A 12,214-nucleotide genomic window follows, 5' to 3' on the forward strand; every position below is an offset into this window, starting at 1 on the left:
GGATTGATGTGTAAAGGCTTGTTTGACAAAACTAGTGCATATTCGCTGCTTCTGCACTAATTAGAAAAAGGTATCGATTCAGATCCGTCACATTTCCTCGAGGATTAATTTGAGGAGACGAGCGAGGAGACGGGCGGATGACATTTTAATTTAAAAGATATACGCCTCTTTAATTTACAGGATGTCATGTAGAGTGTGATTTTCTTTCTAAACTTAGCATTTCACTGTGGAGAAACACGTTTTAATTTGAAATGTTTTGAATGTGCAGATGTTTAAATAATAAATGTAACTCTGCGTTCTTGGGGTTTTGACAAATCATTCCTCTGAACACATAAAGTAGTTCTTGTTCCTCACAGCTTTGTTTCTGATTCTCTCTCTCTCTCTCTCTCTCTCTCTCTCTCTCTCTCTCTCTCTCTCTCTCTGTCTTTCAAATCCCTGTATGTCGGCGAAGAATAAAAAATAAATCTAGGTGTATCACTCCAGCAGCCCTCGGTAGGACGTAGCATGGCGGCAATAAAAAGCAGTATAAAATCCCAGTAGAGTAATGGAGATGGAGTTGTTTGATGGTAATTATGTTTTCGCCACCTTTTCTCAGCCTGCCGGTGGAGAGGATGATTCGCTTTGAGTCTTCTGTGTGTGTGTCTGTGTGTGTGTCTGTGTGTGTAAATGGATGCGTGATCCAGTTAGAGTGCCGTGGGACTGCGAGGCGGCGCTCTCATATAAGGTTAGCCCGGAATTTATGATCCTGAGATGCGACGAGAGCTAATTTAGAGCAGCAGGAATGAAACTTGTAGACCGGGCGACCATGATTCTTTCATTTTCAGCATTAGAGAACACACAATCTCTCTCACACACTGGGCGCGGTGCATTTTGACTGAATGTATTCGGTTTCTATTAGTTTTATTTCACTTTTATTTCCAATTCTGAACTTGCGCACTTCGATTTTCCCTCTCGCCATGCGTCATAACCCTCTGCTATTACTGGCCAGAGCGATGTGGAGCGCGGGAACAAATAGACAAAGGCACTTAAAAAGAAAATGGGGAATCAGGTAATGTTGGAAAGCTGAATACCTTGATGGTGGCGGGTGGATGCAGGCGCCTCACTTGTAAATCGGGGCAGTAATTGTGTCGTGAATGGGAAAGATTTGACTTTGTTTGACGTTTTCGTGCAGTTTCTACTGATAAATGTCCAGGAAATCTGGAAAAAAATGTTTAAATCGTTAAATGAAAAGTTCATGTTGCAATTAAAGTGACCACAATCAACACGGTCATCAGTATTATGACAGTATGGTCACAAAAACATCAGGCAACATCACCTCCGGCTCTGGAAGAGTGTGACGGGGGTTTCCTACTGTTTTCTGTTATTTTACCGACTTAATGATCGATAGGGTAAGAAATCGGCATATTTAATGCTAATGAAAATAATTAAAAGTTGCAGGCCTTGCATTCAGGGCTGCTGCATCACCCTCGGCTCCCTGCGCTAACTCTGCTATAAATTAGACTGAAGACTGTGCAGCAGCTACAGAGGAGGATACAAGTCAGAAAAGAAGGAGCAGAGTCGGGAGGAAGCCTGGAAATGAGAATCCAGGAGAGCTAAAGGAGAAATATATATATATATATATAGAGGGAGCGGGAGGGTGATGAAGGCCAGACCCTTTCGTTGAGTGCTCAATCGGCCGGAATAAAGCGGTAAGTCAGTCGCTTGATGGCGAAGGGGAAGGAGGAGAGGGAAAAGGGCACAGCAGAAGTTGAAGGATGAGGGGATGTGAATCGTAATAGGTGTTCCTCTCTATTTAGTTCAGGTTCATGCTTTTTTCCAGGCGCCCGGCAGAGATAGACGATGGTCTGATGAGGTCAAGCAGAGCCGTCAGCTGTGGGTGTAACCTCTCTGACGCTGTGAACGGAGGACATTTTTATCCTCTGCTTATCGGAGTTCTCCTTCCTGTCCTGATCTGTGCTCGGGGTTAGGTGTCCAGGGGCTTCTGAGGCTCCGTGCATCACAGAGTAAGACAACCTGCTGTGTCTGCAGAAACACACTGAGCAGGTGGAAAGTACGACTCCTTTGTGATTTCATAAAATACTTCTCCTGCTGAGAGAAAAGCTGCAGAAAGAAAGAGAAATATTTGTAGTATTGTACTTTTTTTTGGTATCAACAGTATTTTGACTGATTTGTTTGTATCATGCACGAACAAATCTGTTTAAAAATTCAGACAACAAGATGTCAAGTGTGTTTGACACTTTCTCTCGAATGCTGAACCACACACACACAATATTGATTTGATATTTTCTTATACATCAAACCCACCCACACTACAATGGGATAATGTGGATTTAGCTTGCGCTCACCTCCCTCTCCCTGCTTTCTCTCGTCTCCTCTAGGTGGCCTTCCATACGAATTCAAAGTGGTGATCGCCGGGAACCACGAGCTGACCTTTGATAAGGACTTTATGGCTGAGCTGGTGAAGCAGGATTACTACCGATTCCCCTCAGTCTCCAAACTCAAACCAGAGGACTTTGACAATGTCCAGTCGGTGCTCACGAACGGTGTGTACCTGCAGGACTCGGACGTCACCATTAAGGGATTCCGGATATACGGGACGCCATGGTAAGAGCTGTTCTCCTCCTACACGTGAAACCTCTCTCATCACATTCTGCCTCTCGCCGCCGCCGAGTCACGTTTCTGTCGTATTGTGTGCGGGATCCCGGAGGCGAAGGTGTGTCGGTGTCTGGCTGTTTCCCAGCTCCGCTCTCTGCAGTGACTCCGTCCTCTGCTTCACGCTCTCACTCCGGGGCCTCTCTTACACGCAGGGTGCTATTCCCAGCTCGCACATTTCTTTATGAGCTCAGGACCTTCGCCTGCTCCCGGGGCTTACGTTACACCTGTGTTTTGACACGAGGTTAAGTGATACGCGTGGTACCGTGACACTGTCAGGAGGCTCTCAGGTGTGGAGAGAGCGCTGGGGGGGTGGGGGTGTGAGCAGCATGTATTTGACACACAGAGGCGGGAGGGAGTGTTGTTAAAGTGAGACGTTTTCACGCAGAGAAAATACTCTCCCGAGGTCACTGTTGGGTTTACGGAGGTTTACTCTCGGCCTCATGTGGGGTTTTTTATTCTGAAACAGCGAAACTCTCTCAGACGGTGTGGTTGTGAATAAGTGTCAGGGCCAACTTGATTTCTGGGGTTGGTTCTGGAGCTCCATCGATTTATTGTGTGGCCGATAAAATCAGCTGATATGAGCCTTTCACAGATTTATTGGTGTCGGTGTTTATCGATATTTTTTTTAATATGCAAAATGGTTGATGGCAAGTTGGTTGAGATTTTTTTCACAGGTGATTATTTTACCTGAGGCTGTGACACTTTTCAACCTGAAGGGAAATCGTCCTCTCAGGCATTTGAAACATGAAACTGATTTTTGTTAAAGGTGCACAAAACATGAGGAGAAAAACTTTGCTCTATAATTTACTACATAAACATGCAAACTGTACAAAACATTCAACCAACAGCAAAACATGAAACGTCATGAAATGTCATCAACGGTTGGAATATCATCACTTTCACAATGAGCAGAACAGAAATGAATTTCAATTTTAACAGATAATGAAATTAGACTTGGAACATGTTATTCTCTATTGTCTCAGGGCCGCAGTGTACTGTTCTTAAAATAACTCAATTATTCTCCAAGACTGTATAATATTAAGATACGAGACAGAGAAACGAAGCAGCTTCTCGCATCACTAAACCTAAAATATATTTTTCCTGAATAAGAGAAAACAAAATAAATCACTGAACAATTTTATAACTATTCTTATAAATCTATGAATCAATTAAATGACAAAAAATCCCAGCAATATCAGTAGTAATAATGTAATTAGATTGCACAGATATTTGCGTGTGTCCAGTTCTTTCCAGCTGAGTTTCTCTCGATGCAGTTTGCCATCTGTGTGCTGCCCTCTCATTGCTTCATTAATCCTCAGCGAATAGAAAAACTCCGAACCGTCTGACGGAACTCGAGCAGTCTTGCGGTCTGACCTCGGCTCGCCGGCGCTGCAGCTGTGCGTTCTGCTGTGTGACGGCCGATGGCTGGAACTTCCCTGTCCTGCTTTGACTCCTCCGCCGAGTGCGCCCGCCGCACAGCGGTTCTCACAAGTCTGCTGCAGACTCAAAATAACTATTTAGGTCACATCTTCATCCTTTAGTGGCTATAATTAGCAGGTTTGCAGCCCGGCTTCAGAAGTGGCGGAGGACAGCGGCGAGGAGGAGGTGGGGGCAGATCCCAGAATTCCTCAGACTTCAGAGCGGCAGGGAGGAGAGATTAGCCTCTGTTTTCCCTCCATCCTTCCTCTTTTCCATCCCACTGCTTGAAAGAGGAAGGATGCTGCCCCCCCTCTCCCTGGTGGGTGTTTAGTGTGAGGATTGGTAAGTGTCTGTTGTGACAGCTGGGGGGGGTCTCGTGAGAGGCAGAGTGGACAGCTCGGCTGCCCCTCCACCTCTCCTCGGCTTCCTCACCTCCTTCACACCCATATGCCACCGTGGCCCGAGGTCTGGCCTGCTTGTCCAGTGTGAGGTCTCACTTAGCCTCGCTGTGACCCCTCACTTCATCAACAGCTCACCAGCTCGCCGCCTGGGTGGCCGAGCTCCTCCGAGCTCTCAGCGGTCTGCTGCCGCGAGTCGGGGCGCGACAGCATCACTCAGGAAACGTAGCGTGTAACCAGCACCTGATAAACGCTGCTGTGCTCTGCTGCTGCTGCTGCTGCTTTAGAACAACAACAAACCGTGGGGAGGTTTCAGCTGCCCGACCACTTCTTTGTATTTTTAATCACATGGGGGCAGCCAGTGGAAAGATATTAAAATCCTACTTTCTATATTTTAATGAAGTAAGAGCTAATTTTAGACCTGATTTGACCCTTCTGACCTTCGCGGGGTTGTTCCCGACTGGAGGTCACGGGGCCGATTATCTGCCCGAATGATCCTGAAGTGTGAGGGGTTAACAAAATAATCTTATTGCCACCGATCGAGTCGGAGCCTCTCCCATCTCGAAACGTAAATATCAAACATGCTTGATGGTATTTACGATAATCCGCTCTGACAGAAACCTGCAATAGTGCGAGAGAGTGATTTGACCGGGAAGCGTCACCAAGCAGATGCCAGATCTCATAAATGTCTGTAGCAGTCCAAGGGGACGCCGTCTTGTTCGTCCGTCTCATCGGACATTTCAAAACCCAAAGAGATTTAATTTACACAAAAGACTGCAACAAATGCACACATTTGAGAAGCTGCGATTTCAAATTACTTAAATGATCAAAGCAATGATCACAATTCAAAAAATAACGACTTATTATTATTTTGTCAGGAGAATAATTGAGTCGTGGGAATTCTCCTGATGCGGTGTTTGAAATATTTAGAGTAAAACTCTGCTCTGACCCAGTTCAGAGTGAGAGCAACGTAGCATGAAAGACACACAACACACACTGTTTAATGACAGATGCTTAACAGACCAGATACCTGACGCTCCCCCTCCTCACACTCACAAACCCCTACACACACACACACACACACACACACACACACACACACTGCTGCACCCTGTCAGTCAAACCTCTCTGAGAGTCTGAAGGTCTCTTGAAGCTGAACACTTTTTAACTCTTTCTGCTCGGGACAGAAAGACAAAGTAAAACTCCTTCTATCTGAACTTTAAACCCATTGTTTATTAATCTTCAATTTTTGATGATCTCTGCTGCTTTAATGCAGGATATGAATCTCTGCTGACCAACAGAAGAATCAACACAGTTCACGCTGACAATTTGTTTTGTCTCTTGTCTCAAACTGTCGTAAAGTTAAAGCGGATCGTGAAACACGGATCAGAGCGATGACAAATCGCTTCTGACGCTTCGAAACTTCAGTCCTTTGAAATGTTGGCACTGAACATCCACACAAAATGATTCTATTTAACGATCTATCTGTTTTAAGAATATTTTCATGAGCAAAAAAAGTCAAATGTTTGCTGCTCCAGCTTCTCACGACATCTTAATATCTCACCTTTTAGATTCGGGGGAAGCTTCTTTCACTGTTTTCTAAAATCGTATTGACAAAATAAATCGTTAATTACCTGTGAAAATATTAATGATGATGAAAATAATCGTTTGTTGCAGTACATGGTACACGTTAAAAAGATTAGCCGATTGATTTTGTTAACTGATTAATTATATTTAAAGTATTTATTCCCAGTTTAAGCTACTCTGCTGCGTCTGGTTGTGTCATCTTAAAGAAAATACATTTTCAGTTTGAAAGACACAGTTTAGAGCTTTAGTCATTATTTTACTGTCTAAATTGTGAATCTGTAAAAATAGAGAATAGAAATAACACACACACACACACACACACACACACACACACACACGGTCAGCTCAGTCCTAACTGCAGGAGGAGTGACGGCAGTGCAGGTCACAGGTATGTGAGGAATCCTGCAGATTTTACCAACTGTGATAAGCTGCTGACGGATTCTCAACAGAGACATACGAGCCGGGAGCGAGGGCGAGAGACAGAGACCTTCTGTGTCTCTCTCTCTCCCTCTCCCTCCTCTCTCTCTCTCTCTCTCTCTCTCTCTCTCTCTCTCTCTCTGAGGGATTAACCTGTTTTTTTTGATTCTGGACTTGACCACAACTTAACTCTCGGGTCAAAAGTCAAACCGTTGTTTTTCTATCTGCTTCCTCCTCCCTGATCCTCCCAGCCCGCCTCCTCTTCGCTCCTCCTCTTTGCTCCTCAACCACTGGCGGGAGGCTCTGTCCTCTCCTCCCCTCCTCTCCTCTCCTCTCACTTCCTCCCCTCTTCATTCGTACCTTTTTCATCTTCAATTTCTGTTTCTCCTCTTTCTTCGTACGACTCGCTTTGGTTCCTGTCAACCAATGAAATGACCATCGCTGTGTTGTATTCCGCAGCAAATCTTGTCTGTGTGACTTGCCTGTGCTGTGTGTGTGTGTGTGTGTGTGTGTGTGTTCACGTGTGTTGTGTGTGTGTGTTGTGTGTGTGTGTGTGTGTGTGTGTGTGTGCACGCCTTCCAGCGGTGGCAGATTAAATCCGCCTGCCCTCATTTGACTCTCTGAAGCTCACCTCAGGGGAGACCCGCAGGGCCAAATGCAGATTTGTCATTTGCAGATTTGAGTTTTATTCATGTATTCATATCTTTTCTTTTTTTTTTACTGTAAAGGTCATCTCTCTGTGTGTGTGTGTGTGTGTGTGTGTGTGTGTGTGTGTGTGTGTGTGTGTGTGTGTGTGTGTGTGTGTGTGTGCAGAAAGAGAGGCATTGACATACTCTGTCCGCATAATGTGACCAAATGTGTATGACACTGTCCACATGCTTTTCTTTAACAAAATCCCAGTCAGGTGAATCTTATTTCTGGGCCCTACAGTTATATTTCAGACTCTATGGGTGGTTTAATGTTTCCTTCCTGTTCATTTCTGCCCTCGTGCTGACCTCCACCTCATCCTGCACCTTTGACATGAACTAGAACGAGTCGGACTTTATCAGCATTTGACTCCCGCTCCTCTGTCGGCTGGACAGACTTCACAGAAGAGCGGAGACGCAGCAGCACAGTCGTGAGCCTGGTTTTGGAATCACATCTTTCAAGCATCACATAAGGTTTTGTCCCTGTAGTGTACGGCAGGAAGGACCTGTTACCTCCCTCCATCTCTCACAGGAAGTGGCCTTTTGTTGAATGAACATCCTGGTGCCGTAAAAACGAGGACCACCCCTGACCCTTCACACACACACACACACACACACACACACACACACACACACACACACACACACTCGATAGTTCTGAATAGTAGTTCTGAAAAGACAGATTATTTTATATTAATGTCCTTGATTCAATTAAAATCTTTGTACTTGTGTGAAGGCTCTGATCGCTCATCTGACAATAACAAGTCGTGTTTCATTATGAACAGCAAAAAATATTAAAATATGAACAAACCTGACGGAAACAAAAAACTCAAAGCCACAGAATTAGATTTAAAAAGTTGACATAATTTGGACCTTTGCCTTTTTAAAGGCATTGAGTGGTTTCTGCTTTGTTAACTTTTCTTTTGATTTAAAAGTGAAAATCACAGACCAGACAGATCTGCCTGAACATGCAAGTCGTCTTAAAATATCTTAATTTACAATAATATTTAAAAAAAGAAATACATGTTAGACAATAAACACGATCGGGTTCAAAGTATTTTTTTCTTTTTGTTGATTTTAATCTTTATTAACTTGCTTCTTTTAAATTTTTGATGGGATATAAAGTTGTCTGGAGCCAAACATCCTGGTTAATAAGAACAAAATTAAAATGGCAATATTCAAAACATCATCCCCTTACAGGGCAGAATATTATATCATATTTAAATGAAAAAATTGAGGCTTTTTTTTATGTGTGTTCTCATTATATTTACCTTGTTTATTTCATGAAATCTGTGAAAGAAACATGAGAATATTGATATTAATAATTCTAATAATCCCAACAACATATCCCAATGGAACTGAAAAGAACATTAAAAAAAGGATGAATTAATAATCAGCACGACATCCACACTGAAATACGTCACGTGCTTCATTTACTCGTGACTCGCTTCATTCATGTGATACCTGCAAACTGCTTTAAAGTCCCGAGCCTGACTTGTGCTCCAGAGAAAACGTGTTCGACTTCTTCAGCAACATCGTCTGTTCTCGTCTATTCAAAGCTTCGGTCTATTTAAACACCTCTTTAGCACGTGAGTGAAAGTGAATACGGGAATTTTAAACTCGACGTTACTTGTATTCACCCGTCCGTGTCGCGGAGGTCTGACATTCGTGTGTCGGCTGCTTTTAGCTTAATCACCCCTAAGTCACCTCTTCGCTGGCGCCAGCCTCCGTCAGTTTATGTTGGCTGTCTGCCCACCACACACACTCCCCTCTCTCTCTCTCTCTCTCTCTCTCCCCCGTCAGACTGCGAGCACATGGCAGCATTACCTCCGATGAGGCAACGGACCCTGACAAATGTCCGTCACCATAAAGTCAAGGGCTTCGTGTTCGCTCTGCCCTCGTTTCCTTCGCTGGCTCCGAGGTGTCACGTGATCGAGACCAGGCAGCCATCGGAAACGAGAATAGCTTCCTTTCTTTCTTTAGGTCAAACATTCGACAAACATTCGCTTTTACATGAGAACTGCGAATCAATTATTTCTCTTAATCCCACATGGAGGAAAGTTTCACCTGCTCTGTGCCTGGAGTAACTTTTTCATAATGTGATCAAATAAACAAATAAAATAAAACGTTTGTCGAGAAACAAAAAGGTGGATTTCTTCTTCTCTTCTTTTAGATTGAATGTTTTCAGTCAGGCGGCAGTGTCACCGGTAATTACAGTAATATGTCAGAATTAATGAGATAATGATTTATTGACGTGAGAATGTGACACCTTTACTTAATGGAGCATAAAATAGAAATCCCTGCGCATCGGTTAACGGGTTCGGACTGTGGTGGACACTCCTGCTTTGTGTGTCGGAGTGTGTGTGTGTGTGTGTGTGTGTGTGTGTGTGTGTGTGTGTGTGTGTGTGTGTGTGTGTGTGTGTGTGTGTGTGTGTGTGTGTGTGTGTGTGTGTGTGTGTGTGTGTGTTGTTGTTGGACCTATGCGGTGCGCCCATGGGTGCTGGTGCAGCTGCAGGTATCGTCGGGTTACAGATGCAGGGAGGTTCAGACTGCATGGAGCCTCCCGCAGCTGGGGATGAAGGCTGAGGAGGAGGAGGGGGGGGTGTGTTAGTGATTATTCCTCGCAGGCCGTCCAGGTCCACAGCTGTAGCACGCTTATGTGTGTGTAGAGTGTTTTCACTGTGTGTGTGTGTGTGTGTGTGTGTCAGAAGGTTGAATGAGAGGGTTAAGTGATGGATTTGTCATCGCGCCCTCACTCTCTGCAGCGTTGAGGCTCAAAGCGTTCACTGCTAAATGAGTACCACACACACACACACATACATGCACGAACATATATGCACAAACACACACAGGCAAGTTTCTCAAATAGCAAAAATATGAAAACAGTCAAAATTCTAAAGTGAAACCAACACACACACACACACACACACACACACACACACACACACACACACACACACACACACACAGAGAGAGATGTGTTCATATACAGACTAAATGTTTCACATCTCCCTGTCTCCTCCTGGCGCACACACCCCACCCCCACCCCAAGATGAGACCCCAATATGTCAGAGGGAGACTGATGGGTCCTCGCCGTCGTTTAATAAAGCTCTCCTCCGTGGCCTTGTGTGCATCAGTCACCGGCCGGGCAGGCAGAGGTCTGCCACGCGCCGGCCGGCCGCTCCATCAAACACTGCCGGCTCGAAAACGGGCTGACGCAGCCGGAAAAAAACTCTGAACACAAGGTTCCCTGCGAAAAAGAGGGAAATGATCCAGTTTAATACATTTTCCTTGTTGTTGTTGTTGTTGTTGTTGTTCTTTTGAAGAAGTTCAAATCAAGTTAAGTCAAGGTGATCTCATGTCAAAATGATGTTTCCTCTATGCAGGAAATTAAAAAGAAAATGCTCCAGCAGAGAGAAATCTTCACTTTCAGTCTCTTTCTGTCCAATTGCAAATCAGGACGCATTGAGAATTGCGTTGACATTTTCTTGACACTCCAATAAAAGACAGAGAAGTCATTTAGTTTGTTATTGATCTGGAAACACATCCAGTCGCAGGATTTGTGGCCGTATTGATTGTTATTTTTGGGACTGAGGAGGTGCAGTTTACTTTCAGTTTGTACTTTGTACCGTTTTTCATCAGAGAATCATTTGATCTGTGAAGTAAAAACATCACACACCACATTTATCCCTAATTCTGACATTTGTAGGTAATTTGACCTCCTGCTTTGCCGTCTCTCGGCATTAAACGCACGATAATGAAGCATTCTAAGTCTTTAATCTGTTTATTTCAACTGCACGTAACTTTACTTCTGAGGTTTCTCACCTCGACGACACAGTGTTGTGTGAATAAAAGTAATAATGTGAGATAAGGAACAGAGACAGCTGTGTGTTTCCCGCTCTGGAGTTGTGTTAAAGCTGCTTTGAGGTCAGATCGGCGTTTGTCGCCGGCGGTGTGGACAGACTGTGGTTACAGTACAAACACAGCCTCCAGCTGGAAGGTAATTGTTCCTGTCTGTTTGCATGTCTGTGCTTATGTGTGTGTGTGTGTCTGTGCTTGTGTGTGTGTGTGTGTTTTCTTGGTCGACCGTGCCTGAGGTGTCGCCGGCCTCGTCCCTCTGGCGGAGACACTAAAGACAGACGACAGATAGGCGACCACAAAAAGAATCTAATAACAAAAACAACAGGATTGTTTTTTTACCTAATGTTCTCGCTCCTGGATTTTTTTTCCGCGCGCAGAACTGCCGCCGATATAAGCCGCCTGCCTCTTGTCACGTAATATGGTTTCCATCTTTTATCTGGAAGCCCTTGGTTTTCTTCACAAGTGAGAGACGCATCCATCTGCAGCAGGGAGACGCGTAATGGCAGCGAAAAGGAGATGCTTCTCCTCTTCACCTGATTAGAGTTGCAGTGTGAACAGAGACGTTCACACGGTGTTTATCGTTCTGACAGGTTCCTCGTCTTGGTTTCAGGTTCACAGCTCGTTTTCCTGATCTTTTAGTGAAATGAGGTTTTCTGCAAGAGTCTGATTAATATAATTCAAACATTGATTATAGAAACAAGAGGAAACAGAACATTTCTTAATCATTAGATTAATTTGTTAAGACTGGAAAATGGCATTATTACATTATTTTACATTGTGCATTCATGCTGATTCAAATTAACACAACAATTCCAGCACATTGTAGTTGCGTATTCACTTCCTCTCTCTGTGTGTACTTGTGTGTGTCCGTGTCCAATAAACCACACAAGGAAGAACAGCAGCACAGCTTTTGTCAGGAGTGAGCATGTAAACCTGTTCACCTCCAGGAAACAACCTCAAAGCTCCAGCGACTGTGAGCTGGAGGAGGAGGAGGAGGAGGAGGAGGAGGACGGACGGTGACATCTGACAACCAGCGGTTCCTCGTGCTCAGAAAGCCAAGCAGCACAAAATACAGCCTGGAAACGCTGTAGATGAAGTTGCACTGACAACACTGTTGACTCGCCTTCTCTCCGCGCTGCAGCCTCTGACCTCTGGAGTTGACATGCTGCTACAACGCTGACCAGTGAACAA

The 12,214-nt window shown here is 44.5% G+C and overlaps 1 protein-coding gene across 1 annotated transcript in view; it reads left to right on the forward strand.

Moving 5' to 3' along the window:
• The window catches only part of LOC118113259 (metallophosphoesterase MPPED2), a 55,026-nt gene that overhangs the window by 24,188 nt on the left and 18,624 nt on the right, over window positions 1–12,214 (forward strand). Inside the window, 1 exon segment of the mRNA XM_035162806.2 lies at window positions 2,379–2,604. Coding sequence (XP_035018697.2) covers window positions 2,379–2,604 — 226 coding nt within the window.

The sequence above is a fragment of the Hippoglossus stenolepis genome, chromosome 1, assembly GCF_022539355.2.
Source record: "Hippoglossus stenolepis isolate QCI-W04-F060 chromosome 1, HSTE1.2, whole genome shotgun sequence".
NCBI classification, from domain to species: domain Eukaryota; kingdom Metazoa; phylum Chordata; class Actinopteri; order Pleuronectiformes; family Pleuronectidae; genus Hippoglossus; species Hippoglossus stenolepis.